Source organism: Eretmochelys imbricata, chromosome 4 (genome assembly GCF_965152235.1).
Source record: "Eretmochelys imbricata isolate rEreImb1 chromosome 4, rEreImb1.hap1, whole genome shotgun sequence".
NCBI lineage: Eukaryota > Metazoa > Chordata > Testudines > Cheloniidae > Eretmochelys > Eretmochelys imbricata.
Genome location: NC_135575.1, coordinates 132,450,724 through 132,475,918, shown reverse-complemented (window position 1 = coordinate 132,475,918; position 25,195 = coordinate 132,450,724). Strand labels below are relative to the sequence as shown.

Below are 25,195 nucleotides of genomic sequence, written 5' to 3'. Positions count from 1 at the left end.
ACTGTATTCCTTTCTCACTTTAAAAGGACAACAGTTAAGTGTTCTATTTTACCAGAATAAAAAGCATGCTTAGTACACGGAAGTCTCAACTCTATGACAGCATAGACCTTCGCTCCGCAGTTCTGATTAGCTGGAGGATTTTGTTTTCAAACTGATTGAGGCTCAGTGTGTTCCGGACAGGCTTGTACCAAAAACAGATCTAGAGATCCTATGTGATTTTCAATGGGTCACTTAACTGCTCTGCCTCGATTTCCCTATCGGTAGAATGTGGATAATACTTTACTAATTCACAGCACTGTTGGTCATTAAAGTCTGTGTCGTGCTCAGATAGTAGCGCAATGACCAGCTTAGAAATGCCAATCCAGCTCAGCAAGGGCCATCAGAGTACTGGAAGTTTGTTATCTGGCCCCAACTCGTATGGCAGTTAGTTTAGTTTATTTTGAAATCTGCTATGAAAATGAAAAATATTAGCATGGCTCACTGAAAAAGAGATCAACCAAAATCGTCATTGATAGAGAGCAGTAGGCATACGCTGTGCCCTGTGCAACAGACAACTTGTACCAAGCAAGGAATGGAAAACTGTCCCTCATAAAAGGCACAAAACTGAAAGGGGTTTTTGTTGTATGCAGTGTAGCTGCAGTCATGTGGGTCCCGAGATATTAGATAGGGTTTTGTTAATACCCTTAAAAAGCAAGGGGAAAAAAGACTCCTTCACGGACAGTGAGGCTTGGCGGCAACCCTGCAAGCACAAGTGCAACAGGCGCGTGGCCAGAGCTGGGTCAAACTATGCCATCTCCCCCCCCCCCCCCAAAAGCTTGGAAGCTGCAAGGGCAGAACCCCAGGGCAGCAAAATCCCCAGCCTCTTTGCACACAGGCACGTGTTAAAGTGCATGATTACTGGCATATTCACTTGGACAGGCACGATGCAAAACATATTGCTTGGGGGTGGGAGGAAGAGGCCACTTTTACAACTCTCGGGGGGGGGGGGGGTCTGATGCAGCCCGCCCAGACGAATGGAAGCTGCTGCAAACCCCGGGGGCCGCCCTTTGCAGAGACGTGGCGGGGGGGGGGTCTTTCGAGGGTCCCCCGCTCACCTTCACGTGGTTATCGACAGCTGCCCAGGCGGCCACCCTCTTCGCCTCCTCCGACATGTCGCTGCGGCTGCCGAGCGGCCTGCGCGCTGGCAACGGCACGTGCGGAAGGGCCCGGCTCGCCCTCGCCCTCGCTCCGCCTGGGGGCAGCGCACCCAGCAGCGCCCCGGCCAGCCGCCTCCCGCGCCGCATAGCGACCCCGCCCGCCTCCTCCGCCCCCTGGGCCGCCGGGGCTGCCCCACGCGCGCGCGCGGGAAGCCGGGGAAGGCGGGCGGGGGCTGGCCCGGCCCGGCCCGGCCCGGCCCGGCGGCGGCTGGGAGTTGTAGTGCCGCCGGCTGGGGGGGTGCAAGGGCTGGGGAGCGGGGGGAACTACAGCTCCCACCATGCAGCCCGCCTGCCCCAAGCGGGCTGGCCGGGGAGCGGCTGGCTCCGTGCGCGCGGGGTTGGGCGGCTGCTGGGGAGGGCCAGTCCTGGGAGGGGAGCTCCCCCCCGCAAGGCGAACCTCGGGGCTGAAGCCGTGCCCCAGGGGTGGATGGGACGAGCGGCCCGGGGACCCTGCCCCCTGGCGAGCGGCACAGCGCCTGTGGCACTTGTCCCTTGTGCTGTCGGGGAGCCCCGGTGCTGCGAGGAAGGAATAAGGGTGTCAAGGCCGTGCACGAGTTCGCGTGGCTACACTCTGCCGCCTTCTCCTTCCCCTCCGCGCTGCTGCTGGGTACATTCCTTTCCCTGTACCCTGGACTGCTGTGTGAAACCCTGTAACTCCAGGTTTCAGAGGAGCAGCCCTGTTCGTCTGTATCCGCAAAAAGAAAAGGAGGACTTGTGGCACCTTAGAGACTAACAGACTCCAGTTTACCCTCAGTTCCCTTTATCTGAAAAATCCTAGTTCCCTGGAACCACAGTGGGCCCCCTGCAGCCCTATGTTAGGCCATGGCTCCACTTCAGCTGCTGTAGTGGTCTGCAGCGTCCATGCTTCCTCCATCCCTGTGAGGGGGTTTTCCATCTGTGTAGTTTTAATCCACCTCTCCAAGAGGCAGTGCCTTGGGTTCACAGAAGACTTCTTCCCTGGACTTTGCTGCATCTACACTGAGGGTTAGGCGACCTAATTACAGAGCTCAGGCTGCAAAATGTTTCACAGCCCTAAGTGATGTAGCTAGGTTGATCCGATTTCTTAAGTGTAGACCAGGCTTTCGTTAATTAGTTAGTTCTTTTTATCTGAACAGCCAGTTATCCAAAAGTCTCAGATCTCCTCCTGCCAGTGGGAACATGACATAACTTTGTTAAATCTACGTTAAAAATACTTGAGACTAGGGGTAGCATTTTCAAGAGTGCCTTAGTGATTTAAACACCTAAATCATATTGAAAGTTGATATTGTTTAGGCATCTGAATCCCTTAGGAACTGTTGAACAATTTTAGCCTAGGTCACTCCCTAGTTTGATCACCATTTAGTCTACCAATGTTTTAAAAACTGTTTTAAATAAATTTATATGCTCCAACCATTTTGGCAATACAACCTTGCGAGATGGAAGTTTTAACATGTTGCTGCTTTTCCAGTGCAGATAGGGTCTAGACACCAAGACGGGGTGCTGTGTCCCAGCTTAGTGGGAGATCCTTATATCAAAACACTGAGATGCAGTAGTGAGGCAGGTGACTATAAGCTTTTCTGAACGTGTTGGGACTTGTATCCACACATGGTTGACCAAAGTTGTACAGCCCTGTCCTAGGATGCAGGGGGTTCGCTATAAAGTCTAATATGGGTTTTCAGGCAGTGAAGGTGCGCGGGAGGAGGGAATCTTTTTTGTTGTTGTTGTTTTTCCTAAATCCTGGCCAAGAATCCAGGAAACTAGAGGGGAGGCGGTCATTGATATTTAAGGACAAAATTTCATAGACCAAAATTTTCAGTCTTGGGTGCTTAAAATTAGGCTTCTAAATCCATATTTAGGCATTTAAATAAAAGTGGCCTGGTTCTCAGAGGTGCTGAGCACCTACAAATCCTACTGAAGTTAATGGGAGCTGCTGGTGCTCAGCAGCACTTTTGAAAAATTCAGCCCACAAGTGACTAGAGAACATCCATTCACTTTGGTTCTGATAACGAAAAAGCCTCTGTTGCTTTTTTAACTTTCTATACTTCACTGATGAGCCTCAGTGCTTCTTGACGTACCTCGGAGCTTGTGGTGAGAACTCTCCACAGTGCTGCTGTGATTTTTAGGGACTCGAAATAATCCCCTTTGTCATGGCTCACCGGGCAATGCTGGAGCGCCGGTCTTCAAACAATGGGGCATTCTTCCAGCAGAGCCTCTTTTGTCCAGAAATCAAACTTGGTTGATCCAAGCCAGCCTTCCTTTATGCAAGCTGTCAGTGACTTGCTATTAAGGAGTCAGTATGTGAAAAAGGCTGGACTTTTCTACTAGCTGCAAGAGACCTTTTTTAGTGAATTGTGCGCTGTCTGCAGAATAGTCTATTTTATAGTGCAAATCCACACATGGAATGCAATTTCTATCAGAAAAAGCCAGCTACCAAAAATCATTTTCTTCCATGTTTGATTTAGTGAGCTTGGTGTTTGGGCTGCTGCTATCCATAACAGGTGTGACTGCTCCCTGAGACAACAGCAGCATGCCTTCAGTTCTGGAGTGTCAGCACCGATTCAGGAAAGCTCTTTAAACACAGGCTTAGTTATAAGCAGGTGCTTCAATCCCAATGACTTCAATGGGACTTGCGGTTAAGCGTGTCCTTAAGTGCTGTGCTGAACTGTGGTCTTGATGGTGATAGAAAACTGAAGCAAAATACAAAATACTGGGGCCTGATTTTTATCCCTGCATCAGTCATTGAAGGGTCTGGCTTCAAGAATGTCTCAATGTGTATTGTGCTGAAGGAACACAAATACTACAGCTACAGAGAAAGGACATCTGCCAGCCTTTTCAATCAACATCTTCACTGAAGTGCAGGATAGGTTGGATTTGAGTGGATGCTGACCGATATAATCTTTCCTAAACTATCTGTATTTATGATAAGCAAATAGTTTGTGATGTAGCTTCACCAGTGCAAAGCTACGCTTGAAAAGCGACAGCAGCATAAGCTGTAGTGCTGCAGTTGCGTCACTAGAGCAGTTCAGTGTAGACGCTACCTGTGTTGATGCCCATTGCTGAAGTTAAGCCACCTCAAGAGGTGGTTGCTAGGGTGACAGAATTCTTCCCTGACCTAGTGCTGTCTGCACCTGAGGTTAGTTCAGCCTAAGTACATCGTTCCCGGGTGTGGATTTTTTACACTACTGAGGGACGTAGCTAGGTCAACCTAATTTTTTTAGTGTAGATCAGGCTCAAGTGTAGACAAGGAAAGCCAGGACTGTGGTGTTACCCTGTTTTCAAGCAGGAGAGAGCATCTCCTATGCAAATTGCAGCTTTCCTTGTATATGCTTAGGGCTTGAACTAGTGCGACTCCATCGATGGCTGGCCATTGACTGCTGGGATCAGGGCAAATTCCCAAGGTAGACAAAGGCCTGAGTTTGTAACCTCACCAGAGAACATAGTTACGGCTTGGTTTACACTAAAAAGTTAGGATGACCCAGCTACATTGCCCAGGGGTGTGAAAAATCCACACCCTCTGAGTGACATAGTTAAGCCGACCTCACCCCCAGCCTAGACAGCGCTAGGTCAACAGAAGACTTCTTCCATCAACCTAGCTACCACCTCTCAGGGAGGTGGATTAACTACACCAACAGGAGAATCCCACCTGCCAATATAGGCAGTGGCTATACTGAAGCACTACAGTGGTACAACTGCAGTGTTTCAAGTGTAGATAATCTCTAAGACTCACAGGGTTGTCCGTTCACTTGAATTTATCACAAGTCTCATGCTGTTGAGTGCTTTCCTTAAAGCCCCAGCTCCTGGGATCATTTTGTTACACTAGACTCTCAGCTCTCTTTTTTTTTTTTTTTAAAAAAAAGCAAGTTTCTAGTGTGGTTGCAGAGAAGAGCTTAAAAATATGAATCCCAAAGGTTCAAAACCCAGAAGGCAAATAAAAAGAAACCAATGTTAATAGGCAGCAGGTTTAAAATAAATAAAAAGAAGTACTTTTTTTTTACACTACGTACAGTCAGCCTGTGAAACTAATTGCCATAGGGTTGTGAAGGCCAAAAGTATAACTGGGTTCAAAAAAAGAATTAGATAAGTTCACAGAGCATAAGTTAATCAATGACTATTAGCTAAAATGGTCAGGGGGACAACCCCGTGCTCTGGGTGTTCGTAAACCTCCAACTGCTGGAAGCTGCGACAGAGGGTGGATCACTCAGAACTGTCCTGTTTATTGCCTCTGAAGCACCTGGCACTGGCCACCATCAGAGACAGGACACTGGGCTAGAGGGACCATTGGTCTGATCCATTATGTCAGTTTTATGTTCTTATGTCACTTGTATTGTGGGTTTTTTTTTTAATCTCATGATTTTTAAACCAGTCTCAGGATTGCTGGAGGTCAGATGCATGATTTTTGATCTTAGGGTTGGCAATATTATACTCAGTTAGTATCCATGTGTCACTCCTGCTAGCAGTTAAGCTGGGACATGGTTTATCCTTCTGTGATTAGTAGGTGCACTTTATTTTTCAGTGTGGACAGACCTGTTTGACCATGTTTGTGTAACCATCTAAGTGGCACTCCTTCCTCCGAGCTGTTTGTGCGGTAGGGCATCTCAGAGCGCCTGGACCCACATGTTGTACGAGCATCCCAACTCTACCCCTTGCAGAGGCATTATGGGGTAGCTATCCAGACACCACAATGCAGTAATACCAATATCGTAATGCAGCAAGTTAGGCATGGATGCATAAATGTGGTGGTGTTGTGAAAGAAAAGCTACTGTACAGATATAGCTTAATTGTATTTGTTTAGCTCTGGTTAGATTCGTTTATACCAATGTACAAATTATACATTGTACGGGACTGGGCCCAAACCAATGCACGACACAATCACAGAGGAAGGCTTGCTGTTTTTGAACTTTTCCCCCCCCTTGAGTTCCAGCCATACCCATCTCTATTTGAAAATGGCTGAAGTTCCTTTTGTAAGATCATGTGCTTGGCTGACACTCAGAAAATGACTCACCCAGCACCAACCCTGCTTTCTGCTGCTTTAACAAAACGGGAGGTATCTAAGCCTATTACATTTGAACAGAACTTCTTGAGACAATGTGGTAACGCTCGACCATTTTCACTAGGGAAAGTGCCTTAAGAAAGACCTGAGAAGCCCAAACCGTATGACCTGTAGCCAGGAATGGCTCGGCATCAGTATGGTACAGGGATTCGGATGCAGGCTTTGAAGTCTGCATGTAGGTTTTCTCTATCCAGGAGCACCAGCTCCAAAGCCTACTCTCCATATTACAGAAACTGCCAGAGGGCTTCCCCAAGGCTGGTTGACTCCACTAGTCAAGCTGTGCTCATTCCCCAAGCCAAGCCTACAGATGTGTGTGATGGGGTTGGAAAGGGTACAGGGGCCCTTCAGCAGAAGATACCGACAGATGTGTTCCAGGATGGGGCAACCCAGGGCACAGTGAAGAGAGGGAGCCCCAGTTCAAGAGACAAATTACAAGCCAAAGGGGCATGGCCCAATGCTGGTTAAGTAAGGACTTGTCAACATTAGGAAGTTATACCACTTTAGCTACACTGATATAATCAAAGCAGTGCAACCCCCTCCCCACCCCACCCAAGTGAAGACATATATTGGTATAAAGGTGCTTGCATGTGTAGAACTATTCCCATATGGGAAGGGGAACAATTATACTGGTATGAATCACCTTTATACTGGTATAACTGCATCCCCACTAGGGCTTTTATTGGTGTAATCATTTTGGTATGAAAATCGCACCCCTGAACAAAATAGTTATATCAGTGTAACTTTTAAGTGTAGACTAGGCCTAAGGTTCAGTTTATCAGGACTGTTCTGTATACTACTTATTTATTTGGATTGTATTATAGGCGTACGAAGGAGCCCCAGTCATGTACCAGATCCCCATTTTGCTAGGTGTTGTACAACACAACATTAAGGTAGTCCCTGCCCCCAAAGAGCTTAGAAGAGATTCAAATGAAGTTCTTGACCACTCACCACTTTGCAAGAGTAGTGTGTATAAAGGGACCCTGTCAACTGAAAAATCACACTTCTGTGTCTGAATATTTTTATTTCTGAGTGGCATTTCAAGTGACACCTGTGATTCCTTTAACTAAAAGAATTATTTTTCTGTTTGTTCCTCATGCTTACCTCACGCATGTAACTTTGTGTATAGTCAGTTTCACTGTGTCCCTAGGTAGTCCTAGCATTGCTTCCCCTCTTTGGCCTGGTGTTCCTAAGAAAAAAAGGTGTATTCTCTTGAGTTAGCTTTCATGTGATAAATAATGCAAAGTAAAATCCTAGCAAAGACCAGGCAATTTGTGGTTTTCACACAACCTAGCAGGTCAAATTAATGATCAATCATATTGATCTTTCACATGACAACAGGGATGAGAAAAACATTTAAAAAAAAAACAAACTAATGTGACTGTATTTCTACACAAATGAGGAGAGATCTACACAAGGGAGATTCAAGGGCAGGCTTACTATCTGAAAATACTTCTATTTTTTTTTAAAATTGACTACTTTTCAAACTGTTAGTATCCCTTTAATCTTGGTGGTGTTGCCATATGCCCGTGTAGGTCATTTCATTCTGCCTACTTAAAATTTTACCCTGCAATCTCAGGTTCAGAAATATATCAGCTGGATACAACTTTCTTTAGCTTTTGTCTCTGTTATACTGTGTTCTGATCCTTTGTACTGTTTGAAAAGTCGCTGCATTTCACTCTGCACATAACAGGCTCTCAGTGGTGGTTGTGGGTAAAGTGATTCTTATCTGTGTAGTCCCTAGATTATGTTTGAATTCTTCTGGATGGAAAGCACTCTGCTAATTATCATCACTCTGAACAGTATTAATTTACATCACCCTTGGAGTGAGAGTCTCAAGGTACATTAATGTATTTTTCACTTGTTGCAACATGGACAGGCCACAAGATGGCACATTATTTCTTTCACTGCCCAGCCCTATTAGTTATAGAAATATCTACCTAAATATAGTCCTGAAACATCACCATACTTTCCAACCAGTGGACCAAATTCGGTGATGAATCCTGGCCACATGCCTGGTCACATGCACATCCTGGTTGCACGTACCCTAAGAAGATGGTATTTAGATGAAAAATACCTTTTAGACTGACTACAGCTTCCTCCAATTGCAGGTTATAGTTTCCAGATAAATGACTGGTCAGATATTAAGTTGATACTATACTGGATCAAAATTAATAAATACTATCAGGACTGAATGCAGTTCCCATCACACAGAAGGAAGTTTTGTTTTCCTGACACAATTTTTTTTTATATTGTGTAACATACATTCCTGTACATAATATAGGTGTTTGTTTTAAGGACTTGCATATATCATTGCCACATCACCTATTGAATTAACCTCCCAGAAAAGGAAATCAATCAATTTTAAATTGCACAATGCCATATTCTAGGTATAATAAAAGTTTTTTATGAACCAGAACCGACTCTTGAGAACAAGTAAAATGATTTGAAGTTCAGTTATAATCTGATATTTATTACTTGTTCTGGTTACTAGTAGCTATAAACACCCTGGAATGTTATTTCAAACTGGCAAGAGATATGTTACTGGAATTCAGGTGGGAAAGCACTATATTTTCTCTGGGACAGTACTAATTTTTAAGTGTAACAGAGTTAACTTTGGACATGGCAGTTCATAGCATTGCCCGTTAGCATCGTGTTCTATTTAATACCTTGTGCTCACTGTTGTGTCTAAATATTTTCATGCTACAAGGCTGTGCTGCACCAGTGTGTGTAAATGTCATCTTACCCTATGTCTAAGGCCTTTGTTACCTGGTTCTTGGGGAACCAGGGCACAGTATCCAGCCTGTCTGACTCACGAAGGACACCCATTCCCTCCCACCCCACAGCCTCTGCTTGAACCAAAACGAATCAGAAGAAAGACTTACAAAAAGCAATGAAAAGGCAGTGGGAGACACACCTAAACCCCTTGGGACAAGGGTGATAGGATTAAGGCAACTCCCCTAGCCTCATTTGCATCGAAGATGGGACAGGGCATCTCCATTAGCATACAGAGTGGAGAACAGAGATTCCAAGGCAAGAACCGCACTGAACTCTGGGACCAGAAAAGCAGGGAAGTAATTTCCATCCCACCATCAACCTCAGCCTGGTCCAGTCCACACAAGAGATCCACTTCCTGGACACTACAGTGCTAATAAACGATGGTCACATAAACACCACCGTATACCGGAAACCTACTGACCGCTATTCCTACCTACATGCCTCCAGCTTTCACCCTGACCACACCACACGATCCATCGTCTACAGCTAAGCTCTGCGATACAACCGCATTTGCTCCAACCCCTCAGACAGAGACAAACACCTACAAGATCTCTATCAAGCATTCTTACAACTACAATACCCACCTGCGGAAGTGAAGAAACAGATTGATAGAGCCAGAAGAGTTCCCAGAAGTCACCTACTACAGGACAGGCCTAACAAAGAAAATAACAGAACGCCACTAGCCGTCACCTTCAGCCCCCAACTAAAACCCCTCCAACGCATTATCAAGGATCTACAACCTATCCTGAAGGATGACCCAACACTCTCAAATCTTGGGAGACGGGCCAGTCCTTGCCTACAGACAGCCTCCCAACCTGAAGCAAATACTCACCAGCAACCACATACCACACAACAGAACCACTCACCCAGGAACCTATCCTTGCAACAAAGCCCGTTGCCAACTGTACCCACATATCTATTCAGGAGACACCATCACAGGGCCTAATCACATCAGCCACACTATCAGAGGCTCGTTCACCTGCACATCCACCAATGTGATATATGCCATCATGTGCCAGCAATGCCCCTCTGCCATGTACATTGGCCAAACCGGACAGTCTCTACGTAAAAGAATAAATGGACACAAATCAGATGTCAAGAATGATAACATTCATAAACCAGTCGGAGAACACTTCAATCTCTCTGGTCATGCGATTACAGACATGAAAGTTGCAATATTACAACAAAAAAACTTCAAAACCAGACTCCAGCGAGAGACTGTTGAATTGGAATTCATTTGCAAATTGGATACAATTAACTTAGGCTTGAATAGAGACTGGGAGTGGCTAAGTCATAATGCAAGGTAACCTATTTCCCCTTGTTTTTTCCCACCCCCTCCCCCCCTCCTCAGACGTTCTTGTTAAACCCTGGATTTGTGCTGGAAATGGCCCACCTTGATTCATACTCATTGTAAGGAGAGTGATCACTTTAGATAAGCTATTACCAACAGGAGAGTGGGGTGGGGGGAGAGAAAACCTTTTGTAGTGGTAAACACCCATTTTTTCATGCTTTGTGTGTATAAAAAGATCTTCTATACTTTCCACAGTATGCATCCGATGTAGCTCACAAAAGCTTATGCTCAAATAAATTGGTTAGTCTCTAAGGTGCCACAAGTACTCCTTTTCTTTTTGCGAATACAGACTAACATGGCTGTTACTCTGAAACCTGTCATTTAATATTGTAACTGTTTTGTTTGTTTGGCTTTCCTTGTTGTATGGTTATTACCTAGCAATAAATAACTTTTATGGTTACGCCGGTTGCTTCCCTCCCTTTCTCGCTCTCTCTCTTTTGTGTTTTTGGCTTCCCCATTCGCTCTGCAGTAACGCTCCTCTTACCTAAGGTAAAGATCCCTGCAGCGCCCAAAAATCATGTAGGGTTTTCTCATCAAGTGGGTTACTACCAGAACAATTGTAACATGAAAGTGGGGACAGATCTGTGCTGACCTTGTAGCATAGGAAGATGACAACTCGAAAGCGCTGCTCGACCCAGCTGCTCAGGTGTACTCTATTCCGGTGCGGTGCCCGTGGCATCTGAGGGTGATAGCTTGAAAGTGTTGCTCGACCCAGCCTGCTGAGTCCAGGGACATATAAGGGGTCAGCTTGGGAGTGCTGATTGACCCAGTCCTCTCAGACATGCTCTGTTAACGTGTGCATGTGTTCATCTGACTCTGGGGCTGGAGGAACCCACCCCTGGGGAACCTAGGTCCTGCAAGATAGCTCCACTGGGAGGGGCATGCAGAAAGGAGAAGTAGAGCTCTGTATGAGAACACAAGTGACACACGCAGTACATTGATAGAATTACAGAATCTCCACCCCCAGAAGAGTAACCCTAATAAGTGAGGTTTCAGAGTAACAGCCGTGTTAGTCTGTATTCGCAAAAAGAAAAGGAGTACTTGTGGCACCTTAGAAAGCTCATGCTCAAATAAATTGGTTAGTCTCTAAGGTGCCACAAGTACTCCTTTTCTTTTTCCTAATAAGTGAACGTACCCCAAAGTAACAGGCAAATCTGGTAACACCTGGAGTAAAGAGGGATGGTGATAATTCACGGGTATCGGTGCAGGCGACTAGGGACACATTCTGCCAAATTCTCCATATTCTGCCATCATTTTCCACAGGTGTGGATCACTGAATCAGGTATCTCACTACTGAGGGTAAGCAAGGATGTAAGGGTGCATCTACTACACACGTGTGACTTCAGACCTGGTCCATATGCTACTTGCCTGTAAGTGCTTTGGTCCCTGCACAAGTGATTTCCGAGTGGCATGAGAAAGTTTCATTCAATGGGGGAAGAACAAAGCAGCTCTGCCAAGGAACCTTTGGCAGAGGATTGGCAAGTACGTCCAAGAAAGTTTCCTAGAGATCTCTCTGGAGGATTCCCACGAAATCTTGGTGTGCATCAACACACTGTTCCGCTGCGCTGCTTACCTGCACAGGGGTATTTGTAGCACACTCAGACACAGCTAGTCTTTCACATTTCTGTCCCTTCACCCACTTCTACAGTACACAAAGCAAAAGAAAGCTGAATGCCATATAACCAAGCAGCATCAACTCAAAAAGATCACTTACCGGGGGGTCTCCTCTCCTGCTTCTTGCTCACTGGAGATGTACTGCTCGGACTAGCTAGACACCTCTGGAGTGGAGAAGTGTTCCTGACTTGCCACCCTACCTGGCGACCCTGCCGTGGGCTCCACAACATCCTCCAATTCCGCCTCTTTGTCCACGACTTCATCCTCGGGCTTCGGTCAACTTTCTGCCACCTCCAGCTCCGCAGAAGTATCCATGGGTCTCTTGGCGGCAAAGGTGGGATCGCCACCAAAGATAGCATCCAGCTCTTTGTAGAAGCAGCAGGTCTTCGGTGTAGCACTGAAGTGATGGTTTGCCTCCCTTGCCTTCTGGTATGCCTGCCTCATTGCCTGTATCTTCGCTTGGCACTGCACCGTGTCCCGTTCGTAGCTCTTTTCACACAAGCCAAGAGAAATCTGCCCATAGGTATCAAAGTTCCTGTGGCTGGAGCACAGCTGGGACTGAACAGCCTCCTCTTGCCATATACTCAGCAAATCCAACGGCTCCACAGTGGTACAAGGGGGAGAGCGTTTGCCGTGTGGAGCCACCATGATCAAGGTGCAATGTGAGCTCTCCATGCTGAGCAAACAGGAAGTGGAATTGAAAAATTCCCAGGCCTTTAAAGGGGATGGGCAGATGCTTGTTTACCTGGCTGCAGGGCAGCAGAGTTGGAACTGCTGACCAGAGCGGTCAGGATGGGCATTATGGCAAACCTCCTGGAGGCCATTTACAGTGACAAAACCAAGTGCAGTGTCTACACTGACACTTTGTCGATAAAACTTTGTGCAAAAAGCTCTATGCAGCTCATCGAGGTGGTTTTATTTTGTTAACAAAACAGGAGAGTTTTGTTGGCAAAAGTAGCATTGTAATGTGTACACCTCTGCTGTTTTGTCGAGAAAACTCGGTAGTGTAGACAAGGCCTAAATATCAGTATGCCAAGTTACAATGCAGTGCTGATGTGTCTAAGAGTTTTCAGATAGCTTTGAGATGTCTGAATGCCATCATGCCGCAAAGCAATGCAATGACATCATACCATGAAAATCTGTCTAATCATCATGTCAAGAGGTAATGTGCTGACAGTGCAGCTAAATATCATTCCACTACAACAATACATTCAACAGCCATCACAGTGTGACAGGTTTCAGAGTAGCAGCCATGTTAGTCTGTAGTCGCAAAAAGAAAAGGCGTACTTGTGGCACCTTAGAGACTAACCAATTTATTTGAGCATAAGCTTTCGTGAGCTACAGCTCACTTCATCGGATGCATGCTGTGGAAACAACTGAATGACATCATGCTACACATCGCTACACTAAAAAGCATCACGCCAGGGTGCAACATGTTGACAAAAACTAAACTTCACAACATATCTCAGCCACATAAATAAATAATTATAATAATAGCTCTTATACACCATTTTAACTATTTGTATATAATATCAAATGTGTATGGCACAGTACAGACAGGTAAGAAATAAAGACTTCTTCCACACAGAGCATTGTAAGGCCAGCATCCATCAAACTGATGCTCTTGTGGGAGTGCTGCAATGCCCTGCTCTGGCGCTATATGTCAGTGCCACAGCAATGCCCCACACAGTCAAGGTGATGCCTTGTGCTGTCAAAGTGCCATGAAATCCTGCACTGATGCTACGTCTCAATGTCATGGCCATGGCCAGTGCCGTCACAGCAATACCTTGTATCAGGCTGAGGGGTCATGGTGCCATGTGTTGTGGTCCCTCACTGTTGAACATACGAATTCAATATACTGGATCAGATCTGAGGGCCACGTAGGCAAGTATCATGTCTCTGACAGCGACCAGAAGAAGGAAGGTGTAAAAACGCTAGAGCAGGCAGAGGTAGGGTAATCTGCCCACCACAGAATGCTCATCCTACCATCTAATAATCAGAGATTGGTCGAAGCTGCAAAGCATGAAGTTTAAGATCCCATCCACGACATTATTTTAGCGCTTTTCGGCTCCTTGGAGCTGAGATCAAGTGTAAGTAGTCCCTTGGTCTATCAAAGGCTGTGATCAAGTGTCTTGATGTTTTTGGTCTTTTGGCCCCGAGATGAAAACCTTGTCTGTGTCTCTGGGACCATGAAGTACAAACATTATTAATTATGATAAATCTAGATCTTCTTCTTATCTAGATAAACACCCAATCCCTTTTTGAATCTTCCTAAGTTCTTGGCCTCCACAGTTTCCTGTGGCAGTGAGTTCCACAGCCTAATCACATGCTGGGTGAAAACAGTAATTCCCTGTCTCCGTTCTGAATTTGCCGCCTCTCCATGTCCCGGACCATCCCCAGGGGTGGTGTCAAGAAGCAGGGAGAACAGAAGCAGCAGCTCCCCCTCTCTAGACCATATACCTGGCTCCCGGCCTAGGTGTCACCCATATCCCAGGATCCTTTAGGGCCCCTCCTGTCAGAATCAGGAGATCCTGGGTCACGTAGCCCTCGCATAGCTCAAGCCCCCGCCCTGACTGTGTCTCTGCAGCTCCCCCGGCCCCTGAGAGCGGGCGAGTCCATTCCGCCGCGGTCCCTTTAAAACACCCCCCCTATTTTCTCATCCTCTTGGCTTGCCCCAGATGGCTCCATTGAGACTGCCCCTTTCGACACTCAAAATCGGCCACGTATGAAACACTAGAGTTGCCCAATCAGGAAGAGGCGGAGATAGCCGACCCCAATCGTCGCGCTGCAGCTGTCGTCTCCAAATTATCCAATCAGGAACAGCTTTGAAGGCGGAGTACCGAATCACAGAGAAGGAAAGGAAGTGACTTCTTTCCATTGGCCAGTCTGATTTAGTATGCGAGACTGCGTACACATCTCATTGGTCAGCAGGTGTGTTGACAAATATCGTCACTGTGCCCGCCCGGTCGAGCCAGATAGACCAATCAGAAAAAGGTACTGGTTCGAATGACACCAAGTCTGTCAAATGGGTTTCCTCCCTCGGAAGCGGAGGGTGGGGAAGCAGCAAGGGCGGTTGTGCGCAGGACGCCGGTACGTGGCCGCGGGCAGGCGGGAGGGGGCGGGCTGAGCAGGGTTGGTTGCGGCGTGGCGGTGCTCAGTTCTCCTGGTGGCGGGAGCGAGTGTTCATGTCCTAGCGGCCGGCGCGGCGGGGCCGGGCTGAGGGGGCCGCTCCATGCGGGCGCCGCGGTGCCGGAGCGCTCTGGCTGCCCTGGCGGTGCTGGTGCTGCTGGGGGCGGCGGCCCCCGAGCCGGCTCGCGGCGATGCCCGTGGAGGCGAGGTCGGGTTCGGGCTCGGGGCAGCCGCGGCCCCCGCCGCTCTCCCCGCTGGGCCCGACGGGATCGTGGAGGACGATGAGGCCGGGGTGGCGGCTGCGGGGCCCGGGGAGCAGGAGCCCGAGGAGGAGGAGGAAGAGGAGGAGACCCGGCCCGGCGGCAGGTGAGCGGGTGGCGGGGCAGGGGCACCGAGGGGGCTGCATGGGGGATGGCGAAGTGCGGGGACTCTGCCAGTGGGTTGCCGGGGAAGGGACGAGAGGAGGGAGATGAGCGCGCAAGGGAGGTGAATGTGATGGGCAAGGGGGCTAGGTGGGACGGTGCAGGAAGGGGGGGTTGCAGGCAGGATGGGGGGGCTGGGGGTGCAGGGAGGAAGGGGGACTAGGAGGAGGTGCGGTGGGGAAGTTTCTGGGTAGAACCCACAAGTAGGTTTAGTGTTCTCTCCCCGTACGCCCTGTCGGGGTGAAGGGTGTTTGTTGTTGCCCTGGCCTTGTTTTCATTACATGGTAGGAGTAGTCCCCGTTGTTTGTCTGCTCTGGCTTGTCATTGCGGGTGGGAAAGTGATAGCCGTGGGTCTGGCTCCTTCCTTAGTTTATTATTGGGAAGCGGTTCCACCCTGTGCCTTGTTTAAAGTGTCTGGGCTCCTGGATCTGTAGTTTACTAAGTCTTTTTATTTATCCTATGTCCTCTCCCAAACACCTGCATATAAGAGGTTGTTAAAGTGTATTATGCACCTTTCTGTCATCCTGTTCTACATTGGAGAAGAAAAGGATTCTAATTAAAGCTTAATTTGTCTTTTCCTTTCATGTGTAATAATATACACATTGGTGTGCACTAGAACAGAGAAAACGATGAAAAACAGACTACCTTTTCCATTGGTTTGTTTCCCCCCATTCTGCAACTTATTGGGGCAAACTTGGATAAAAATCATTGGTGAACAGATGATTCTAATAAAGAGGTGATTAAAATACAAAAGTAACACTGAGCAGTCTCCAGTACATCTCTGATCTGGCTGAAGAAAGATCAGGAATTATGTCATTGCAGGAGCTAAAGGGGAAGAATATGATCAAGTATCACTTTTTTTTTCTAATGAAGCAAAGTACATTTCCAGACTTTGTTTTGAAGTGAGAGATTTGAAGCCTTGAGTTCATAGACTCTAGAATAATTCAGTTTCTACAAGTAACTGTCTGGTTAACCCACATCCTGTGCCAGTTTAAGATTTTCCTCCCTCTTAAACAGTGAAGAGTCATTCTTTTGTGCGTTGGCTCATTAAAAATTATAACCTGGCTTGCTGCGCTTCTCATTCTGGCTAGGGGAAAAAGCAGCCTTCTGTTCTTCAATTTAAAATTTGCAAAATACATTTTACATTGAACTACTAGAAGTAATCTTGGGTTATCTGTCTGTATAAAATATTCAACCTAATAATTTGAAGCCAAAGACTAAAGACAGCCATTCTCTGATTAGTGCACTAGAATAGGCTATTACTGGATGACTGGTAGAATTGCTATGTAGCTGTAGTAGGAGTGAGGAATTACCATAAATGTTAATTCTTTGTGTTAGTTGCCTGTACCTGAAAGATGCAGACTCTTATCTGGATTCACACTTGTTCAGTTGCTCTTGAGCAGTAGACTATGGCACTGCCGAGGGTAGCTGAACTCAGGCTAACTTATTTTAGTTGTTAAAATAAATTGGTGTTGCAATAACTAGTAAATCAATACAATGAGCATTCTATATTGTAGCTTGTGAGGGGTTTTTCCTATCCTCCCAAGATACAGTAAATATTCGGAGGGTTATTAAATTGTAAAGTTCAATGACACAAGGGCTGAAAAATGTTGTTATACATAGATGTTTAGGTGCATAGGTTATAAAATTGGAGGAGCACTTTGCTATTTGCTGACTTTGTATTCTAAAGTCAGCTTGCAGTATCTTTTATATATTGTGCTTGAGAAGATACTCTTAGTAGTTCCAAATATGGCTTGATTGATTTGTTTAAAGAGCAGTAGAAGGGATGCTAATTCTCAAGTGTTGGGCTGACCTGACTGTTCAGTGTAGAGATGGGTTGTTTTTGTTTTGAGTTTCCTTAAACAAAAACATTGAAGCTTGTCTATACTGCAGATACAACTGCTGTGGACCCAGTGACAATGCAGTTGTTCCTTGTCCTGGTTACATGTCCCCTTGCATGGGTCTATCTTGTGTTGTAGTCAGAACCTTAATTCAGTTTCTGTTACTGGGCAGGTGAGGTCCTACATATTTTGCTAGTGGAATAGAGTTGTAATGGGGTTATCTGAAAGCATGGTAGTAGACGTAGTGCACTCTGTCCATAAATAGATACTGCTAGAGGTGTTAGGCTCCAGATTTGACTAGCTTTTTCATCTGTGTGAAAAATCTATCTGTGGATTTTTCTGTATTAATTTAAAAGGAGAAATCAATGCTAGGAGCACTTAAGTATCTGTGAATGAAGGACAGAAAATTAGTAATTCCAAAAGGATTATTACAAACAGCTGGATGGAAAGAGTTTAACATTATGACAAACTTTGACATAGTTTATTAAATTTCAAATGTACTTGTATAATATTTCTCATAAGTGCAGTTCTTAGCTGTTTTTTAGGGTACTCTACTGTATCAAGCAGATGGAAGGTGGTATTGACATGTCACTTTGTGCTGCTGATGTTGCAAGTGATAGGGTTTGGTGTTTCTAGAACACATTTATTTCAAAAGGTCTCAGACTTAACTAAAATACAAACTAAAGGGAGAATGCAGGCACAGTGGATCCTCCATTCATTTAACAAACTTGATCAGATGTCTGAATCAAGTGATGCATGCAGGATACCCACATCCTCTCAAGTGTGCTCATGTAACTGAGTAGCAGTTTTATTTGAAGCGTCTTCAGTCAACACAAGACTTGTGAAGAGAGATGGCTAAATATAGTCATCTTATTCGTTAACAATTCTGCTTTTCACTGAGCATGTTCTACTTTTAAGTGTGAATATTGCTTTAAGAATTTGGCATAGTATGCTGTGACAATCTGATGTAATACCAATTATAGGTGTGACTAAAGAAAAATTTTCAGAGAAACTCTGAAAAACTAAGTAATCTACCCGGTTTATAAATCCTCTTGAGAAAAGCAACTAGTGTCCTTTCGAAAAGGACACTGCCGATTTAAAAATCTCGTGTCAATGTTTTAACCTAATGCTATCGGTAACACTAAGATTACTAGAAAGGTTAGAGGAAAACTTTCATTTTTTTTAGTTTACTTTATGAAGTTGTCAGCACTTTATTTATAATCAGTTTCACTGTTTCCTGCGAATAGTCAGTTTACTCTGGGTCTTTCACACAGAAAAAGGAGAGAAAAATATTTTTAAAATACGAAAATGTGATTCCGAAACTATAAAAAAATGATGGGTTCTTAGGGCAGATGGGTAGTACCTCAAACCTTTTCAAAAACTGATTAGATGTTAAGTTAATAGTGTCACTTTAACCTGACAACCACCAAAGGGTGGGCAAAATATAGTAAGATTGTATAATATATAAAATATTTGAAATGGTAAATTTAAAACTAATCTTGATATCAGAACTAGGAAAACATTCCAGCAAATTTCTACTGGTCATGAATTTAAAACTTGTGAAGTCCCAGGAATACTGTTTGATAGCAAGCTAAAGATTTGGTTCAGAAGTATCTCAAATAATTTACAAGGCAGCATTTTAGTTCAAAGTGAAACAATCCCCCAAAGACTACGAGGGGTAATCAGTTATTTTTGTCAAGGTCCATATTTCTTAGTCAAAGTCCAGATTTCAGAAAAAATAACAACAATGACAATAATAAAAAATAAAAAGATTTTTGCTGTCCATTCAAAAGCGTCTGGCGGTCTGGATTTGGCCCATGGTACGTCTATTGATTACCCCGTACTAGACTAACATTCACTTCTCCTGTAGCTAATCCTTTGATTCCAGGTCTAAATGTAGCTAGCTGTAAGACTTGGATAAGGCTGAGCTGGTCTTGTGACTATGGTCTGTTCAAACAAAATAATCGTGGTTTGGAAGGAAGTATTTGCTTAGTAGGTGAGTCTTGTCATGTAAAGTCCACAGTATTGTAGCTATCTAGTGGAAAACATTTTGATTATGTATAATGGCATTCAAAAGAGTTTGGGGGCAGCAAATAGGTGGTAAAAACCCCAGTTTTAAAACAAGCATATGTAGATTGTGCAGAGTATTTTTGTTTTGAATGAAGACTTGAATGAATTCTCTCCTTTAACAAACAGAAAACTCATCATGGTGCATCTTCTCAGCTGTCGTTACTTCTTTCTAGTGAAGAGGCTTGAATTCATGATATAGGAAGACATGTGAAACCAATAAAGCTGGTAAAAATGCTTCATAGCCAGATAATTTTGGGAAGGCTGAAGTTTGTATCTGGGGAGGAAGGTAGTGTGGGTATGTAAAATGCGGAAAGATAAATAGCTGCTTAAATAGGAACAAAGCAAGTTGGGCAAGGGAAATGGTTAGCAAAAGCAATGGTTTAGGTGGGAAGGCAGTGTTTGGCACTGACTAGGTGCCAATTATTGTTTAATCTTCTTTCTTGGTGTTGATTTGATCAAGGTGAAATTTAAATTAGGGATGTGGATTAATTGCAGTTAACTCACACGAATAACTCAAAAAAATTAATCACAATTAATCACAGTTTTAATCATACTGTTAAACTGTAGAATACCAATTGAAATTTATTAAATATTTTTGGATGTTTTTCTTATCAGGGGGGAGGGATAGCTCAGTGGTATGAGCATTGGCCTGCTAAACCCAGGGTTGTGAGTTCAATCCTTGAGGGGGCCATTTAGGGATCGGGGCAAAAATTGAGGATTGGCTCTGCTTTGAGCAGGGGGTTGGACAAGATGATCTCCTGAGGTCCCTTCCAACCCTGATATTCTATAATTCTACATTGTCAAATATATTGACTTCAGTTACAACACGGAATACAAAGTGTACAGAGCTCACTCTATATTATTTTTTATTACAAATATTTACACTGTAAAAATGATAAACAAAAGAAATAGTATTTTTCAATTTACCTCATACAGGTACTGGAGTGTAATTTCTTTATTGTGAAAGTGCAACTTACAAATGTAGATTTTTTTGTTTGTTTGTTTGTTACACTATTTTGTTTTTGAGTGCAGTTAAGTAAAACTTTAGAGCCTCCAAGTCCGCTCAGTCCTACTTGTTCAGCCAACCACTAAGACAAACAAGTTTGTTTACATTTATGGGAGATAATGCTGCCCGCTTCTTATTTATGTCACCTGAAAGTGAGAACAGGAGTTCACATGGCACTTTTGTAGCCGGCGTTGCAAGGTATTTACCTGCCAGGTATGCCCCTTCATGCTTTGGCCACCATTCCATAGGACATGCTTCCATGCTGATGATGCTCGTTTAAAAAAATAAGGCATTAATTAAATTTGTGACTGAACTCCTTGGGGGAGAATTATATGTCTCCTGCTCTGTGTTTTACCCGCATTCTGCCATATATTTCATGTTATAGTAGTCTCTGATGACTCAGCACGTTTGTTTGTTTTTAAGAACGCTTTCACTGCAGATTTGACAAAATGCAAAGAAGGTACCAGTGTGAGATTTCTAAAGATAGCTACAGCAGTCGACCCAAGGTTTAAGAGTCTGAAGTGCCTTCCAAAATCTGAGAGGGACAAGGTGTGGAGCATGCTTTCAGAAGTCTTAAAAGAGCAACACTCCGATGCAGAAACTACAGAACACGAACCACCAAAAAAGATAGTCAGCCTTCTGCTGGCGGAATTTTACTCAGATGATGGAAATGGACATGCGTTGGTCCACACTGCTTTGAATTGTTATCGAGCAGAACCTGTCATTAGCATGGACGCATGTCCTCTGGAATGGTGGTTAATGCATGAAAGGGCATGTGAATCTTCAGTGCATCTGGCACATAAATATCATGCGACCTCAGCTACAGCAGTGCCATGTGAACGCCTGTTCTCGCTTTCAGGTGACATTGTAAACAAGAAGTAGGCAGCATTATCTCCTGCAAATATAAACAAACTTGTTTGTCTTAGTGGTTGACTGAACAAGAAGTAGGACTGAGTGGACTTGGAGGCTCTAGAATTTTACATTGTTTTATTTTTGAATGCAGTTTTTTTTGTACATAATTCTACTTTCATGATCGTTCAACTTTCACAATGAGATCCTACTACGGTACTTATAATGGGGGAATTAAAAAAATACTATTTCTCTTGTTGTTTTACAGTGTAAATATTTGTAATGAAAAATAGAAAGTGAGCACTGTACATTTTGTATTCTGTGTTGCAATTAAAATCAATATATTTGAAAATGTAGAAAAAATCCAAAAATATTAAATATTAACAGTGCAATTAATTGCATGATTAATCACAATTTTTTTAAGCACTTGACAGCCCTAATTTAAATAGATACACTTTGAATAGTCATTTGTGTTTTGTTTTATTGTTAAGTGTGCTTTGAGCTTTTGGGTTTTGAACAAGCACAGTCATTAGCAGAACCCAATTACACTGAGAGCTACAATATAATGTACAATTGTGTGACCATTAGAGTGCTTGAGTATGGATACACTGCACTATATTATTAGCCTGCTTGTGATTCCTGTACCTTTATAGCAGTAATTATCACATTCAGCTTATAAAACTGCTAGTAAGTTTGAGTGAAGCTGTAGTTCTCAAATATTTGACAAAAGAATTGATGCCTTTCCTAGTACATTAAAATCTACAAAAAGAAAAGGAGTACTTGTGGCACCTTAGAGACTAACAAATTTATTTGAGCATAAGCTTTCGTCAGCTACAGCTACTGGATGCATTCAGTGGAAATAAAGTGAGCTGTCGCTCACGAAAGCTTATGCTCAAATAAATGTTAGTTTCTAAGGTGCCACAAGTCCTCCTTTTCTTTTTGCAAATACAGACTAACATGGCTGCTACTCTGAAACCTGTCATTAAAATCTACGTTTCTTGATTCAAAAAACAAACATTATACTTGAAAAATGTGGTGCTATATTGTTGGAATAGGGGTGGGTGTGTGTGTATATAGTTGTCACACAATATTCAGATTATTAATAACAATGTAATACATTCTTTACAAGGATGTGTTTTTTTTAGTGGTGGAATGTGTTTAAATTTAAAATTGCAACACTGCACATGGTCTCTTACTGTGGTTCATGTTTTACCAGTACTGTATAAGACACTGCCGTTTTGCATATCTTTTAGAATCATGCTTTATATATTTTATGGACATTTTTAAAGGGAATACTGACATATCCCTTAAAATGCATTATGTTCCTCTCTGAACTCCAAAATTGTGTGGTGTCAGTTGATCTGAGTCTGAATTTTCATTTTTGGACTGCAGTTAATATGTCAAATTTAGGTGCTCCTGGCTAGCAGTAAAAACACAATTTAATGAAAATATCTGTAAATCCAGCAGCCTCCTTTCACAACCACTTTTGACAGTAGCCAGCCGGAAAACTAAGAAAAGTGTCTCTTCCCAACAAACACCCCTTTTATCTATGCTCTCGACTCCCCAGAAGCCTGTGAAAATAGGCAAGCTTTTCAGCATGTCCAAAAGGTCAACAGATTTCAGCCCTCCCTTTTAGTTTAAAAAAAGAAAATTGTAGCCAAAACACCACTTCTTATTTTAACTGTGGTACTATTTCATGCGGATACACCCTCTCCATCTGGCAGGTCCCAGTCCATTTAGGCGTATATTCTAGAAACCAACAGCCTGCCCACTACTATCATGTGCTGTCAGTTAGATACACCACTTAAGCAGGCAGGCAGGCTGCCTTCTTCTCCCTTAGCTTTAGGGTATGTATACACAGCAGAAGTTATGCACTGCCTTTGCTCACATTCTCAAATGTAGGCTAAAGTCAGAGGAGTTCTGTAGCGCAGAAGAGAATGATCCAGATTTTCCCGATGTTCCAGGTTGGTGCCTTGGCCACTAGACAAGGAATTAATTCAGGAGGTCAGACTAGTTGATCAGATTGCTTGATAATCTGTGAATCTATGACCAGTGCTTAAATTCAAGCTATCTTGATACCAGTGTTATCGGGATTCAGTAGCAGTAAATACATCACAATGTGGACTTCAGAGAGGGCTAGTGAACAGAGTGCATACCCAGGGTCAGTGTTTAAGGCCTGGTCTACACTATGAGTTTAGGTCGAATTTAGCGGCATTATCTCTATTTAACCCTGCACCCGTCCACATGACGAACCCCTTTTTTTTCGACTTAAAGGGCTCTTAAAATCAATTTCTTTACTCCACCCCTGACGAGGGGATTAGCCCTGAAATCAGCCTTGCCGGGTCGAATTTGGGGTACTGTGGACGCAATTCAACGGTATTGGCCTCCAGGAGCTATGCCAGAGTGTTCAGCTGTGACAGCTCTGGACAGTGCTCTCAACTCAGATGCACTGGCTAGGTATACAGGAAAAGGCCCGCAAACTTTTGAATCTCATTTCCTGTTTGGCCAGCATGGCGATCTCACCTGCACAGGTCACCATGCAGAGCTCATCATCACAGGAGACCATGCAGTCCCAGAATCGTCGAAGAGCTCCAGTATGGACGGAACGGGAGGTACGGGATCTGATCGCTGTATGGGGAGATGAATCTGCGCTGGTTGAACTCCATTCAAAAAGACAAAATGCCAAAATATTTGAAAAAATTCTCCAGTGGCGTGAAGGACAGAGTCTATAACAGGGACCTGCAGCAGTGCCGCGTGAAAATTAAGGATCTCAGGCAAGCCTACCAAAAAAACAGAGGCAAACGGACGCTCCGGTTCAGAGCCCCAGACATGCTGCTTCTGTGATGAGCAGCATGCCATTCTAGGGGGTGCAGCCACCACTATCCCAACCCTGTGTTTTGACTCCGTCCAAGGAGTGGGAGGCAACATGGAAGCGGGTTTTGGGGGCGAGGAAGATGATGAGGTTGTAGATAGCTCACAGCAAGGAATCGGAGAAATCGGTTTCCCCAACAGCCAGGATCTGTTTATCACCCTGGACCTGGACCCAGTACCCCCTGAACCCACCCAAGGCGGGCTTCTGGACCCTGAAGGCAGAGAAGGGACCTCTGGTGAGTGTACCTTTTGTAAATATTATACATGGTTTAAAAGCAAGCGTGTTTAATTATTTAATTTGCCCTGGCATACGCGGCCAGTACAGCTACTGGAAAAGTCCGTTAACGTTTCTGGGGATGGAGCAGAAATCCTCCAGGGACATCTCCATAAAGCTCTCCTGGATGTACTCCCAAAGCCTTTGCAAAAGGTTTCTGGGGAGGGCAGCCTTATTCCGTCCTCCATGGTAGGACATTTTACCGCCCCAGGCCAGTAGCACGTAGTCGGAAATCATTGCAGAACAAAGCATTGCAGCGTATGGTCCTGGTGTTTGCTGGCATTCAAACAACATCCGTTCTTTATCTCTCTGTGTTACCCTCAGGAGAGTGATATCGTTTATGGTCACCTGGTTGAAATAGGGTGGTTTTAGTAAGTGGACATTCAGAGGTGCCCGTTCCTGCTGGGCTGTTTGCCTGTGGCTGAACAGAAATTTTCCCCGCTGTTAGCCACGCGGTTGGGGGAGGAGGTGAAGCCATCATCCCAGAGAATTGCGTGTGTGGGGGGCCTGGGGCGTGGGGGAGGGTTGGTTTTCTGCTGCACATGAACCCGGAAACCGCAGCCCCTCCTTTTAAATTGCCAACCTATTTTTAATGGCCAACCCAATGGCTACTTCGTATGGGAAATAAGGGTGCTGCTGTTTGAAACCATTCCCACATCGTTATGAAGGCTAAAGAAGCCAAAAGACTGTGGTTTACCATGGCTGCCTGCAAGCCAAATTCTGCTGCCCGGCCCTGTGTGAGTGATCTCTCACACCAAACCGGCATAC

At 44.6% G+C, this 25,195-nt stretch overlaps 2 protein-coding genes across 5 annotated transcripts in view; one reads left to right on the top strand and one right to left on the bottom strand.

Annotated features, from left to right (window-relative positions):
* Window positions 1-1,322, bottom strand: part of RPIA (ribose 5-phosphate isomerase A) — a 32,886-nt gene extending 31,564 nt beyond the window's left edge. The window contains exon 1 of the mRNA XM_077816015.1: window positions 1,095-1,322. Within this exon, the coding sequence (XP_077672141.1) occupies window positions 1,095-1,283 (189 nt within the window). The 5' untranslated portion in view covers window positions 1,284-1,322. The remainder of the gene's footprint in view (window positions 1-1,094) is intronic.
* A 13,834-nt stretch (window positions 1,323-15,156) lies between these two features.
* Window positions 15,157-25,195, top strand: part of EIF2AK3 (eukaryotic translation initiation factor 2 alpha kinase 3) — a 72,070-nt gene continuing 62,031 nt past the window's right edge. For 3 of the 4 annotated variants that reach the window (XM_077816013.1, XM_077816012.1, XM_077816011.1), the window contains exon 1: window positions 15,157-15,460. In XM_077816013.1, coding sequence (XP_077672139.1) covers window positions 15,198-15,460 — 263 coding nt within the window. In that variant the 5' untranslated portion in view covers window positions 15,157-15,197. Of the gene's footprint in view, window positions 15,461-19,553; window positions 19,653-25,195 lie in introns of all 4 variants that reach the window. The other variant, XM_077816014.1, reaches the window with a different exon arrangement.